The 14,957-nt window shown below is 41.0% G+C and overlaps 1 protein-coding gene across 13 annotated transcripts in view; it reads left to right on the top strand.

Annotated features, from left to right (window-relative positions):
- Positions 1 to 14,430, top strand: part of nrxn1a (neurexin 1a) — a 57,568-nt gene extending 43,138 nt beyond the window's left edge. For 11 of the 13 annotated variants that reach the window (XM_072372894.1, XM_072372901.1, XM_072372898.1 and 8 more), the window contains 7 exons: positions 286 to 405; positions 1,279 to 1,460; positions 2,864 to 3,035; positions 4,006 to 4,095; positions 5,155 to 5,465; positions 10,955 to 11,033; positions 11,741 to 14,430. In XM_072372894.1, coding sequence (XP_072228995.1) covers positions 286 to 405; positions 1,279 to 1,460; positions 2,864 to 3,035; positions 4,006 to 4,095; positions 5,155 to 5,465; positions 10,955 to 11,033; positions 11,741 to 12,042 — 1,256 coding nt within the window. In that variant the 3' untranslated portion in view covers positions 12,043 to 14,430. The remainder of the gene's footprint in view (positions 1 to 285; positions 406 to 1,278; positions 1,461 to 2,863; positions 3,036 to 4,005; positions 4,096 to 5,154; positions 5,466 to 10,954; positions 11,034 to 11,740) is intronic. The other 2 variants (XM_072372904.1, XM_072372903.1) reach the window with 1 other exon arrangement.
- The last annotated feature ends 527 nt before the right edge of the window (positions 14,431 to 14,957 follow it).

Raw genomic sequence — 14,957 nt, 5'->3', positions numbered from 1 at the left:
CATTTATATGAATGATAAAGTATCTTTTGTTGATGTAAAGCTTAAGAATGGGGTCCGGTCCACATAATCCTTATCTCAGTAATAGTACTAATCATGATATCATAGCAGCAACGCTTCCTACGCTCAACCTGCAACATTTTTCAGGGAAATGTGATCTAAAAATAACCACACTTTCCTGCCAGAATATTGTGAACACACTGGGCTGCAGACAAAACCAAAAAAAAGTGTATTCTTATTCTGTTCTAACTTCTGAAATCTTCCACCCCTCTATGTCTGTCACTGCAGGTCCCAGCACTACGTGTCAAGAAGACTCCTGCTCAAATCAGGGAGTTTGTCTGCAGCAGTGGGAGGGCTTCACCTGTGACTGTAGCATGACTTCATATGCTGGGCCCCTGTGCAATGATGGTGAGTCTTATTTTATTCTTTCTCAGAAACAGTTGAATTCAGATGATTTCTTTTTTTCTGTCTGAAGCAGCTTGCTGAGGTTATAGGACATGGCCCCCCATTGCTTTTAACATCTTTTTTTTGTCGATTAGACACATTTTAGAAACATATAAAGCATGCTCGTACTCTTTTTTTATTTGATTTAACTTAATAAGATCTGATGCAACATTTAAGTGTCTTTTAGAGGATGCCTCAGGTCTTAATGGGTTAATAAAGGTTAGAATTTTTTCTTATGCCTAACTCTTTCTCCCTTAGCATTTTTAAACTGTAGAAAGCAGCAGGTTAAGTCTTTACCCTGATGCAAAAGTGCAGATATAAAACTACTGCATCTGCATGATCAGATTTCAGAACCAAAATCAAAGCATTTTTATATGCGTTTGTCAGAGTCACCACAGGAGGGCACTAAAATGCCACAAAACACTACCTCTTCAACGTACTACTTATCTGCTGTGTCTCAAGCATCAAATTAAATGATCTCTAGATTCTCTTCTTTAAAACAAATTATCTGCTGCAGCCTTAGAGAGAAGTGAGATGCATAATGGTTTTATTGCCACTCTATGAGTCAAACAATTGGATGAGTTGTTATGTTTGTATGAGTCACTTCAGCCTCCCACCGTAGTGTTAACTAATTTGGGAAACATTTTTTTCAAGACTGTAGGAGGAACAGTTGGAACATGGAAGGCCATTCAGCTGCGACATTTTCAAGTTTTTAATCATAGTTTAGTTTTGCCATATGGTTGCTGTGTATGAAACATTTGCCAAAAATAGACAGAGGTACAGCTTCTATGACGCATGGATATTTTTGCAAATACAATTTTTATCTGTGTGGCCCAGCTGGGACCACTTATATCTTTGGTCGTGATGGAGGGTTGGTGGTTTATACGTGGCCCCCTAATGAACGCCCCAGCACCAGGGCAGACCGACTTGCCCTCGGCTTCAGCACCCAACAGAAACATGCAGTCCTGCTCCGGGTGGACAGTGCCTCTGGCCTGGGAGACTACCTTCAGCTGCAGATAGTAAGTCAACACAATCACTTCAAAACAGTAAGCCAAACGCCACATCTTTGTTTCATTATTATTCAGGTTATTTGTACATGATGCTCCCTCTTAACTAAATCCACATCTTCTGTGCTAAACAAGTCTGCACACTTGTCCCAATACTGTTCCACAGCGAGCAGTATCTCATTACTCTCCACAGTCAGTCGGTTCAGATGCTGAATTCATGATGAGCGTCGCTGTAATTATTCACATTAAACAGCATGCAATTATAGCAAAACCTGCACAGATGGTTATTACTTAATCATTTCATATTTTCACAATGAGACTTAAAACAATGTTGCATTATTTGTAATAAAAATTCATGTTTAATATGTCATTTAATCAAAGCATCACAAGAGGGAAAAAAAGCTGAAACATTCAAAATAATCTTGTTATCTCTTATTTGTGTACAGTTGCCCTACATACTTACATTACTTGATTTAAATGGTTCATTACTTGCATCACTCCCCTCAGCTCCTGACTGTAACTGTAATAGTTTATTCTACTTATTTGCTCATTATGTGGAAACGGAAACAAACAAAACAACTGAGCTCCAATCAGTCGTGTATTTGTAATTTGTCTGAGTGATTTGATGGCCTCAATAATCAACTATGTGCCGAGAGCTCTCATAAACCCTCACGTGTTTGCAGTCATAACAGGCACATGAGTGTTTTTTGGAAGTTATTAAAAGTGTTTCGCAACTAGGCACTCGATGAGGGTGACTTATTGTCACGTTTACATCAGGAATAATTGATGATGTTTTTCCAACTTTTTGCTATAATTACAGAATACACACACAAATATTGGCCTTGGTGATTTACAAAATGAATTAAACGTTTTTTTCTATTGGGATTTTAGGTAATCTTCCTCATATTTTATTAAAACTGATGCAACTGTTAAATATCATAAATAAATCTGAATTACACTACCGTGGCGTCTGCTATTTCATCCCACTCCTAACTTGCCTTGGAGAATGGATGTTATTCCAACAAATGATTGCTTTATATATTGCTGCATCTGGCTTCATCTCTTGAATGTGGCTGTTAAGTTCCAAGATGTTTTGAAGTAGCAAAGGTTGTAGTTAGTTGTACGTGTGGACTCTCAGATCTTAACCAGAACTGTGACTGGATCATCCAACTCCATCCACATCCAACTCAACTGGTTAAGGGTTTGTGGGCAATGCTTCTGAAGTAACATTATAAACGACTTGTGGGCCGACTCCACATCCCTTCCGGGTGAAGCAATACGTTACCTAATAGACAAGTTAAGACAAAAGCCAATGTTCATTGCAAAACTGCAAAAAAACAAGAAAGAAATCATCACTTTGTCTTTTTAAAAGTAGCCTAGTATCTGATGAATTGTGTCATATTTCTGCTCCTCAGGACAAAGGCAACATTAGGGTGGTGTTTAATGTTGGCACTGATGATATCAACATCGAGGAGAGCTCCAAGTTTGTCAACGATGGGAAGTACCACATAATTCGGTTCACCCGCAGTGGAGGCAATGCAACCCTCCAGCTGGACGACCTGCCGGTCATAGAGCGTTACCCCTCAGGTAGGCCCTGCCCCGCCCACAAAAGCCCAGTTTACTGACTCATCACAGCGCTGCTGGTCCTGCGGCAGAGCTCACTACGCCTTAGTCCAAATCAACCCACCGCCTTCTGATTGACGAACCACATCAGTGTTTCTTTCAATGTTTATTTTCAAACACTGAGGTTGAGAAATTTAACTGCAGCTTTGTTTTGTGTTACTGTGTTTGAAATGAAATATGTGTGATCTGACATGAAACATGACTTTTTAAACCATAAAATGAGATAGTTATTACAATAGCATGTATACTAGCCAGCTATGTTATGTTAGGCCTGTTAAATAGTGTTAAAGGTAATTTATGAAAATAGTCAATTCAGGTGGCAGTGGTTTTTCTCACCATAAAAGAAAATAATAACAGTTGGTGCATTTTTTGGACAAATAATAATTTAAAAACTTTTGAGATATAACTTTTGAGTCATATTTTGAGATAAATGTTTAACTAGAGAGAAAAAAATAAGAAAAAGAAAAAAGTGTATTTTGTTGAATATAGTCTTTGTTTTTATATTTGTTTCTTTTTATATTTAAAGTGGTAATCTAAGGTAGCAGTCTTTAACACAGTGAGGTAGCTAAAATGCTAAATGCCAGTTGTTGTGAGGTGTGTGTAAGGGTTCTTCCTGTATGTAACTCTAAACTCAGTGAGTCATCTAGACAGTATGTGGCAGCTGTAACATTATTTCCCTGTGCTCTTGCAGATGTTAACCCCTGAAATGTTTCTTTAAATTAAACCCAATGAACAGAGAGTAAGAGTCCGCTCACTGGAAACGTAGTGAATGCAGCTCCTCTTCTCTTATAACACCAAGCTTACCTTAACACAGTAACATGCTAACTATGAGCAGACCATTACTTTCTTTTCATTGCTGTTCTTTTTGTATCCAGCTCCTGTACCACGTATGGATGTGCGTAATTACTACTGTGTTTTCATCTCTAAATTAAAGGCAACATTGATAACGAGCGCCTGGCCATCGCCAGACAGCGAATCCCCTATCGGCTCGGTCGAGTAGTTGACGATTGGCTACTCGACAAAGGTAAAAACCCTGATTAAAATTCCTTAAAACTTTGAGCTTAAAAATAGAATTTGAAGACAGTTGATTATACTATATTGTGCACCATCAACTAACATCTAAAAATCTAAATCCATAACTAAGTATTTAAAAGTTGGGCAGCTGTAGTGTGTAATACTGTGTAAACTGTAGTGCCTGTGAACGTATCTTGTTAGTGTGTATCTGATAATATCAGGTTAAAGGGACGATGGAGAGATTTAAATGTGAATAAATCAGAAAATAGAAAAGAAGTACTGATAAAAGATGCTTTATTAAGACTGGTAAATAATTATTTACTATCAAATTGTAAACAATAAAGCATTTACTAAAGATTATATGTTGAAAACATTTTGTAATCAAATTAAAGTATATGCAAAGTATTGTGACTTGTAAGAATTATGTAAATTTGAAATGACTAATAGAGCAATGCTTTTTGAAAAAATGTAAAAGTTTTCCTCCTAAACTGCAGCAGAGCTACTTAAATTAGCCTCTAGTCCCTTTAACAGTGAGCAGTGCTAGCGCTTATAACCTGTGCATGCTTTATAGGGATGTGACAACAGCTCTCTAGATCTCTGTCTCTCTGTCTGCCTGTCTGTTGCTCCTTCAAATACAATGTTGTGCTGCACAGCCATCACCATAGCAACCATCTGTCAGCCCTGTCTTCTCAGGGCCCTCTGACTTCTCTTATCCACTGCCTTTTTCTTCTCCTTCTGTTCTTTGCCTCTTCATCCTCCTCCTCGACTTCTCAGTCTCTTCACCCTCCTCTTTTCTGTTTTCTGTCCTCACTCTTATCTCCCTCAGTCTGCTCCACGGTTCTCCACGGCTTCGATTTTGCTCTGCCATGCTTAATCTATCCCATCCTCTCACCATGCCTTGAGGGTGGTGGATTGTGTAACACTCAAACACTCTTGTGTGTGTATGTATGCACGTATGTGACCAATGGTACGCGTGTGTGTGTGTGTGTGTGTGACTGTGTTTGTGTGTGCTTGTCCACTTTTCCTCTTGGTGCACCTTGGTGTGCTTGGTGCGCATGTGCTTGTGTAGGTCGCCAGCTGACCATCTTCAACAGCCAGACGACAGTGCGTGTTGGTGGAGGCGAGCGAGGTGCAGCCATGTTCCAGGGACAGCTCTCTGGCCTTTATTACAATGGCCTCCGCATCCTCAACATGGCCGCAGAGGGACACCCGCACATCAAAGTGGACGGGAGCGCTCGGCTGGTCGGTGACATGCCGTCCTCCTCCATCACCCCGCAGTCCAGCGCGGCAGCTGGAAGCAACCGCTCTGACTCCGCCCCCTCCATCAGTGACATCACAACCACCACAGCCACAAACAGGAAGCAGGGCGCAACACCGCAGGTCAGAGAACGGTCACGTTTTTAAGATTGTCGGTGTCAGCTTCTGTATGGAAAATCCATGTCGTGTGTGGTCATATCTGCTGTTCAGATGTAATTCTTCAGTCTTATCACCACACTGCAATCATCCTTTGGTGTGACAATAGGTAATTAAAAAGTGGTAATTTGCTCTGATAATTTTCTTTTTTAACTTAGTAAGAGGATTAGTATCCTCACAGCCCACTAATCAAGGCCTACAGAATAGCAAAACATGTCAGGAGGAAATGGGATCGTTTTATATTCATGGCAAGGCGAGTTGATTCATGTGCCAGACATTTCATATGCAAAGGAAAATTAGAATACATTACTCACATTAAACAAGAACGCTGAAGACATAACACAATCTGGATGAAAAATAACAATAAATTAAAAGTAGAAAACGGATGATGATGATGAAAGTTTCTGTAAAAGGCAATGGTAAACTGAAAAGTTTTTCATGTTTTTTTCATCAATTTAGTCCAGAGAATGTCAAATGTCACTTAGACTTATACATTCCAAACTCAACATTTTTTACCCTGATTTAAAAGTAGTCAGGGTAGGGTCAAATAGTTTAAAAAAAGATGTCCTATTCCTCAACCCTTTTTGTTGACCCAGATGGAAAATATCATTACGTCAGGGAAAAATATGAATGAATTTGTAAGAACTTAAGACAGCTGTGGTGTAAAGTGAATCTGACTGCACTCACAGCTGCAACCTGAGCTGAAATTACAGTGTTTCCTAAGATAGACTACAGAAGCACATTATAGAACCTGGTGGGAACTCTTCAAACCCAAAGTTTGAAATAAAACATTTTACTTGTTGAAAATAGTGACAGTTAGATCAAGTTAAATGAAGTTAAAAAAAAAACTGAGAATGACAATGATTGCTTACACTCATCCACATGATTTTGCACATGTATCCCATGTGGTAGGATGGCACTTTAAATAATTGAATTCTAATGGATTATCCAGTCTAGTGTATCTTAAGTTGAACGAGATAAGAAAGGTGGCTGCCACATGTGGCACTATATTTTTTACTCTGAATTTGTTAGTGCTATGAAACTCTTATTTAAGCCGTATATCACTATCACATAAATGTACGGGATAATGTATCATCTGACACATGGCTGTAAAATTAGCTTAATCATTTTGTGATTTCAGTGGTTGTGCTTTTACTCTCAGGAGGTGATGTGGGATTTCTTTTCTTTTCTTTATACTGTAACATGTCTGTTTGGACTTGTCTGTTTGTAAAAAATAATATATAATGGATAGAAAAACTATTTCTGTTACAGCAAGTTCACTTAAATGGATGGCAAATTCCCAACTAAGTGGTCCCTCCTTACTAGATTACAGGAGCAGATATGTTTGTGCTAATGGACAATGTATTAGCGTTTTGTAAACTAATGCAAATGTCCAAAAGAGGAACATAACTGTTATTGAAACGTATTCATTGGAGCCACAGCTGCAGAGCGAATGTATCAGATGTTACATTCTCAGCAGGGACACAGAGTTTTTTGCTCTAATGTTCGGATCACTACAGAGATGTTATCAAGCTCTTTGTGGGCATCTGTGTGTGCTGCAGTTATTCTTCTGAGTTATAACACTGAGAGCCTGCTGCCTTTTTTTTCTCCATGATACAAGTTGCCATGGAAATAGTGAGCCCCACTACCCGCAGCTTACTTTCTCTCTCGCATCCAGACTCCCACAGAGACTTGTTCCTCTGTGTATAAACCACCAGCTGCTTCAGACATAAATAATAGAACATTGATAGCTGTGAACTAAGCCTCAGGCATCAATAATGGATATGGGAGCTGGATGGATAGCACTGCAGACTGACACTGATGTCGCATGGGCTTCTTTTCACATTTCACCTCTGTCTCTCCCTGTTACTGTGTATGTGAGTTAAGTGACTTGTCCATGCTCTGGTGATATACTGATGCCGGTGCTAAATCTGGCATGCAGAGGTGTGCAGTGCAGTCTGTATCAGTGTATGAGAACTAGGTCAGACCCACTATATGCACAATATACTGCAGAGTGGCTTTGCCTCTATGTATAAGTCAAGTCAATGCTAACTACGCCCAAACTATGTCAGTATGAGTCTGTTGGTCGTGTTTGAAAAGAATCTTCATCTTCTCTATTGAGGCTGCCTTGTGTTGCCTGGCAACTAACCTGGCCTTAACCAACACACACAAAGTGTAGAGAGACACGCAGATTGTGCGCACACAAACACTCAGGTGGGCTGAGAACAATAGGCTTGGATTGCAGCACATTGCATCACGGGAGGGGTAGTGAGTGATGTCTTACTGGGGTATTACGGATCCTAATAATCAATCAGTTTAATACACACGCCTCAAGTTTGGGTGTGTGTGGAAGTGGATCTGCCTAAGTCGCCCCATGGGTTTATTCCTACCATGAGTGCTTTGTGCAGAAAGAATATTTTCAGTGGCATCTCCTGAAGTCCACAGTGAGTTGAGTTTTTTTATGTGTCAGTGTTGAAAAGTGGAAGGGATTAATAATGCATGACAGCTGAGCACTAGCGAGGAGAGGAGAGGCAGAGACTGTGTGAGTGTTTATGCTAGAGGCGCGCTCTGAGTCACAGGGCTTAAGTTTAGGTTTGATGTTTGGTGTGTGTGGATGTGTGTGTGCGTGCGCTTTAGTTCATGTGGGTGCGTGCACTTGTGTTTGATGCAAAGTCTGACAGAAGAAACCCGAGACTCAGAGGGGTGTGCGATTGGCTATCAGAAATCAGCTGACCCATACACTTCCACAAGCCCTCTGAATGTATTTCATTTCTCCCCTCCTCTCTTGCTTTTTCCCTTGTTACCTGCTTCCCATCTTTGTCTCCATCTTTCATCTTTTATTTCCACTCACTTCCCCTATTCTAGAGATACGCTCCCAACCTGCTTCCCTGCTCACTTTCTTTTTCCCTTTCTTCTCACTTTCCCTTATTCTCTCTGCCTCCATCTTTCCATATTTGCTCATTGCCCCCCCTTCTACTCCTCCTCTCCTGTCCTCCCTCCCTCCCTCCCCTCTCTGTCTGTGGTTGAGCTCCAGTGATAGGCTGTTAATGCAGGCGTTGTATGAGTCTATCTCACCATCTGCAGTAGTGGAGCTAGCTCCTCTCCTCTCTCGTCAGGATCTCTTCATCAGCCTTCCAACTTTAACCAGATTTGGTGTATGCTTGTGTGTTTGTGTAATGTGTTTAAATAGAAATAGACCAGTGGAGCATGTTTGGTTTGAATAGAGTTTGTGTGTGAATGTGTGTGTGATTTCCAGTTGTGAAAGTATTGGGCAAGCTGTTGAATCTTCTGCAGGAGTGTGTGAGGACATAGAGCAGCTACTATGTGTGAACTAGGCAGTCAGGGAGGCATGGACGGCCGTTGGCACTGTTCGGCTGCTCAGGTAGAGATGTATCTCTTTCAGCATGCAGATATTGTTGTCTTGACTTCATTCTGTATAATTTCTTGCCTCCCTCATTGTTGTCCATATGCGTCCATCATTATTTTGGCATGTTCTGCTGATAGACAAAAAAAAAAGGGGGGGGGGGCATAGAGGGAGGGACAGAAGGGCAGTTAGATGGAGGGGTGGAACTTCCTTGGTTTTACTTTTCTCTGTACATTTATGTGGGTTATTTATGTGGTTTCAGTTGATTTCAGCATGGCCGGTTTTCTTTTTTCTTCCTGTTCATTGTGTCTCATATGATAGCTGGATCAATACTCCAATTTACACCTTTCTTTTTGAATGGGTCAGTCAGCTGATGAAGTGATGTCACAAACAGAGGAGGGACCTTGTAAAATGTACTTATCTGCTTTTGTTTAAGTCCAAATCTGGGTTCAAAACCAGCGCTTTGGGAGGTTCCCATAGGTGTTGTTAGATCATTAATCAAGCATGGTGGCTTGACATCGATCGATGACAGATGTCACAGTTGATATGTTTCCCAGGGGCTGATTGGCTCATGTGTTATTTGGATCCTGGCATAGGCACAAAGGTTTATTGACTGGCTGGATTCCAGAAGCTAAGCTCACCCTAGCTGCATTTGACAGTTCAGTGGGCAGAGCTGATTGGAAAAGCAGTGTAGGAAAAGGACAGAGTCAAGCATCAATGACCTAATGTATGTTTCAGGCCAACCTAAACCACTCTAGACTTCTTAGGACCAGCGCCACACCTTACAAGGCCAGTGCAGGCTTTTTCAGATGAATAAACTAATTGGCTGCCTCTCCACTACTAATGCAATCTATGTTGAGATAGCATGAAAAGCTATGTGTCAAGGATTTCTATTTCTTTACAATTCAGCTAAAGTACTTAGCGCTGTGATTTGGGCTCCAATTACTCTTCAGTTTGGGTGTAATCTGCCTCTCAAGCTCTTCTCTTTTGCTGTTTTTTCCCCCTCTCATTTATTCTGTGGGTTACTAAGATCTACTGCAATGCATCACAATCCAATTTTAATTTAGTGCTGGCACTGAGCGCCCAGTGTAGTTAAAACACACACACACCGACACACACGTGCACAAGTAAAAATCTCTCGTGCCAAAGCGTCAAGGCGACGATGTTTAACAGTCGTTCATGAATATGCGGAGCACATTAGCACAGTGTTAAGTAAAGACCGTGGTGCTTTGAAGTCCTCCTCCTGTCTTTTCTTCTTTTCTCTCTCTTTCTCCCAAACCACCTCCTGGTAAAATTCCTTTTATCCATCTATCGATCTTTCACCAGCTCCCTCTTTCCTATCCTGTCCGCACACGCTGGCTGGAATGGCAAATCAATGCAGTAGTACCCACTGAGGGTGCACACTCCCTGCTTTTTATTCCCCATCATTTTTAACAGCCTGAACTTAGAGTTGCCATGGCAACAGAAGGAGCAGGGATGGAGAAAAATGGTGCCCTTCTCCAATGAGAGGGAGCATTGCACAGAGAAGGAGCTGCTGTTAAGATATTAGCTGGTTGTCGTAGGTTAGAGGGTGACTATTAGTAGGATGTGAATATGGTGCTTGTCGGGAGATTTTGACTGAAGACGATTTGATTCAAACACTGCTTCACGGCTTAAGTGCTTAAATGGACGTAATGAAAACTGGTTTTATTCTTGTCTGTAGCTTCATGATGTTTGAACACCTCCAATATCAGACGCAGAGGGCTGAACACGGGGAAGCGGGGAGATAGGGACAGCTCAGAGAATAGTAGATGACAACTTGTAACTTATTGTCCCCTTGTGGATTTAAACAGGATTCATTGTTTCTCCCCTCCCCGCTCCTTTCTTCTTCTCTACTTAGTATTGAAGTTTTGGCCACCAGCCATTGCTGGAGGCAGAAGCAGGCAAAAGTGTTTGTGGCAAACTAGATAAAAAGTGGGCGATGCAATGATGTAATGTGCTCAAACATGTAGAAAATAAATGAAACCTGTATAGAGCACAAACTCTCTACGTATCCTTATGTACATTTATGCTCCGTATCTATCTGAATCCTCTCAATCCTCTCTCTATACAGTCAGCAGACGACTTACTGGTGGCATCGGCTGAGTGTCCAAGCGATGATGAAGACATTGACCCCTGTGACCCCAGTTCAGGTGAGAACCATCCACAAGTACATGTGTCAAGCTGCCTTTTTGAGCCTGATTTTTCCTGTTTTTCTTCACACTCACTGTCACACAGTTTTACTTATCTAATCCATGGTCACCTGCCAGGATGAATTTTTCATATCCATCATGGTTTCTTCCCCCAGACGCCACCTTCCATCTTTATCTCAAGTCAAGTCAAGTCAGCTTTTATTCTCAATATGAATTATTATCCCTATCCTTTTCTTTGCTTTGGCCCCCTCCTCTTTCCTTCTGTCATTTTTTTGTCTTTTTTTCCTTTTGAAACCTGTAATTTCATTTTATCTGATCTCAAAAATATCCAAATAATCCATTTGTAAATTATGGTCCCAACAATCCTTTTATTTAATGTTAAATACTGCAATCCTCACTGCCTGTTTATATCATAAAGTGTTAGAAATGATGATGTAATGAGTACCTGTACCCCGGACCTTCTTACAACACTGTGCCAGGCTATTTGTTTGCATATTATGAGCTGATACGTAGTCGGCTTTGGCTCTAAGTAGCAGCTTTCCCTTGCCAGCATGGGCTGTTATGCAAAATGCATGTCAAATAATTCATCAGGATGATGCATTTTGTCTTCTTGCTGTTCCACCTGCCACTTTCACATGTGATCCAAATTATTAATGTATAAAGTAGACAATATCACATCATCTTCCTCTCCTCTCCCCTTCTCACAGCCCAACCTCCCCTGCCGGGGGTTAAGGTGTTTCCGGGTACGTCTGAGGTGGTGCGAGAAAGCAGCAGCACCACGGGCATGGTGGTGGGCATCGTGGCAGCCGCCGCCCTCTGCATCCTCATCCTCCTCTACGCCATGTACAAGTATCGCAACCGTGATGAAGGCTCTTACCACGTTGACGAGAGACACAACTACATCAGCAACACAGCCACACAGCCCAATGGTAGCACCAAGGACAAGCCACTGGGTATCGCCAAGATCTCCAAGAACAAGAAGAACAAAGACAAGGAGTACTATGTCTGAGGCGGAAGACTTCCGAGACACAGACATATACGCATACACCTTTATATATAACGGTATATGTACATAAATAGATATATTCTCCAAAAAAAATAGACCCATACACATGGACAAAGACATACTGATGTTAATGTTTACTCTCCAATAGTCACATCTGCACACATGCTGGCAAGCACAAACATACACCAACAAGCCCACTCGCATATACATTTGAGCACAAACATACACCCAGACTGGCCTGAGGGCATAGGCCTTCGCTGTACAGTATTTACCAATTAACAGAGCCTCTGAGATAGGCTTGTTTTATGAGCATAAACACCATTCCAAATGATTTAGAAAGCACCAGTTCAGCTCCCAGGTATGAACCATTTTGGGGGCCAGCCAAATCAAAAGACTAGAGACTCCTCTGCCACAGCAGGACCTCTCTGCTTGGACTAAGAGAGGTCGAGAAAGACTTTAAGTGAAGCACATGACAGACTCAGTGTGTTGAGTGAGAGGCAGCGCACCAGAACAAAGATGATGTAAAAGCACTAAGACAAGCACTAAGTGTCTCTTCCAAGCTTCTTGGCCTTCCTCCCTGTTAGCAGACGTGACTCCATGAAGCACAGTGGATGCTGAGGAAACAAGCACACCAATGGTTCAAGTCTATCCCCAAGCAACAGGCCAGGAATTCATTGTGTAGTCCTAGAGACAGTGAGTTACGAGTAAACAGGCAGAGGCGGGGCTGGTGCACATTAATATAATGGATTGGCTGTGGTTGTTATGCTACAGAGCTCGTGTTTTTTACTGTGCCCTGTAAATCACAAAGGTGGAATCAGTGGAAACGGAGAGATATTTTCCTGGACAGGATACTTGAGACTTCAGATGCTACCTACAGACACCAGTCCTGCATGACTGCAGTGTCACATACAGACATACAGTACACATGCACACACAAAAATAAAACAGTCATGTGCAGATAAACATTTACCTGCAATGCTAAAGACATACAATATCTTGATCACTGACTCTGAAGACTATGAGAAGACAGAGATGAAAACGATCATTATGATAATTGTTATGGCAATGATAATGATGAATATGAAGAACTTTTGGGCAGTACAGACTCTGGGGAAAGGGAGGGGGGGGGGGGATCTTATTGCACGTGAATTATCTTACTCCGTGTGATTTATACCGCGTTGAAACTCCAGAGGTTACACCAATGATAAAACACCATTATAAAACGACCACCTTGGCTTGAGGTATTCCTAAATACGCTCTTCAAATGGTTTCCAATGATGGTTTTCAACAATGATTTAAGTCTCTGAATCACCTCTCAGTTCAAATCTTTCTTGACAAAGTGTGACCATCTTGAGTGTGCTGCATGCCTGAGTCTCTGAGCTGTGCTGTGGAGTGGTGGTGGTTTTTCTTTGGGGGAATGAGGAGGGCGCTGCAGGTTGCAATGTAACATCTGGATCTGTGTGCCTAACCACAGGCCATGTCTTGTTTTCTTGCCTGGTCTTTTAGGCCATGCCCACTACACCTGCTCCAACCAACCACCTTTTCTTTTTTTTTTCGCGAAAACCAGCCATGAAACAAAATTAAAAACAGAACAAAAGTAAATGTTACCATGTGTTGCACATAGATAGAAAACTCCACTCCACCATTGGCTATATGACAAGATAAGTTGTTTTAATTTCATTGGCTTTCCTCTTTTTTTCATTTTCTGTTTTCTTCCATGCTACCCATGCTGTTGGTTAGCTGATTCATTGACAAATCAATACTTCTGGCATGATCAATATAGGGCAGTCAGATGGGTTTCCTTTGGGCTAATGTGTGATTATTTCTTTATGGACTTTTGCAGTGTGTGAAGCCTCTACAGCTCATGAATTGTAGCCCAATAAAATAACATTACAAATAGTGCCATGACATGAGCAAGCCCCTTCAGTTCTTCCAACAGTGTAACAATGTAAGCCAGGTGGATGCATGCAACATGGACCAGGGTGAGGAGCGACGTGAAAAAGACCGTGAGATGTGTGAGAATTCAGTATATTGTCGAAATTAACATTTTCCCGTATTCTGTCCATTGGTGACTGGCCTTTTGGACCTTCTATCCCTCCCCTTTCTCTTTTTCAATATGTTCTCCTGTCTCCTGCTTCTTTTCCTCCATGTATATCGCTTTCTTTTCCCTCTGTGTCTGTTGTGTTGCCATCTGAAACAAAGGAGGTGTCTCAACCAATGGGATTCTACATCTTGGTGTTCATTAACCATGTTTATTTTCTATATGTACAATTTTTCTACAGTATTTACTTTTATTTTTATTGTTACGGTTCTTTGATGAACATAAAGTGGAAATTTATTATGAAAAATAGTTTTGAAGATTAATGAGTAAATAAAATATTACCCAAGTGAGCCTGGAGTGTGTTTATGTGTTGGTTTATGCTATTATTACTATTATGGTTGCTGAAATTGGTGATGAGTTAGATATTTATTTTTATAAATGATTTTGGTTTCAGCTTGGTTTTCTGTTATGGCAAACTGAAAATATTTAGATTAGCTCATCAGATGAAACAAGACATTTGAAGAGATATTAGGATTTTAGCAACTTGAGATTTAGAAACTTTTTCTGTTCACAATTTTCTCATCAACTCTGTAAATATAAAAAATATATATTTTAAGTAACAACTTAAATTATCTACACTTGCAAGAAGTCACTTAGATTCCATCTTTCCCTTTTCACCTTTTGTCTCAACAAAATATGAAAGCACCAACTTTTTCTGCAACTTGTGCTCTGTGGGACAGTAGTCATAAAAAACTCCCTGGTACACAGTAAACAAGGCTTTGAAGTATGAGTCAGTGCTGTAAATGGTGAAGGTCTCTGCAGAGTTACTGTTTTCCGGATGAAAGATCCCTGAGACTGCAAAACTGAGCTTGCATCC

Source organism: Leuresthes tenuis, unplaced genomic scaffold (assembly GCF_036924035.1).
Source record: "Leuresthes tenuis unplaced genomic scaffold, fLeuTen1.0.hap1 SCAF_20, whole genome shotgun sequence".
NCBI classification, from domain to species: Eukaryota; Metazoa; Chordata; class Actinopteri; order Atheriniformes; family Atherinopsidae; genus Leuresthes; species Leuresthes tenuis.
This window is presented reverse-complemented; position numbering and strand designations above follow the sequence as displayed.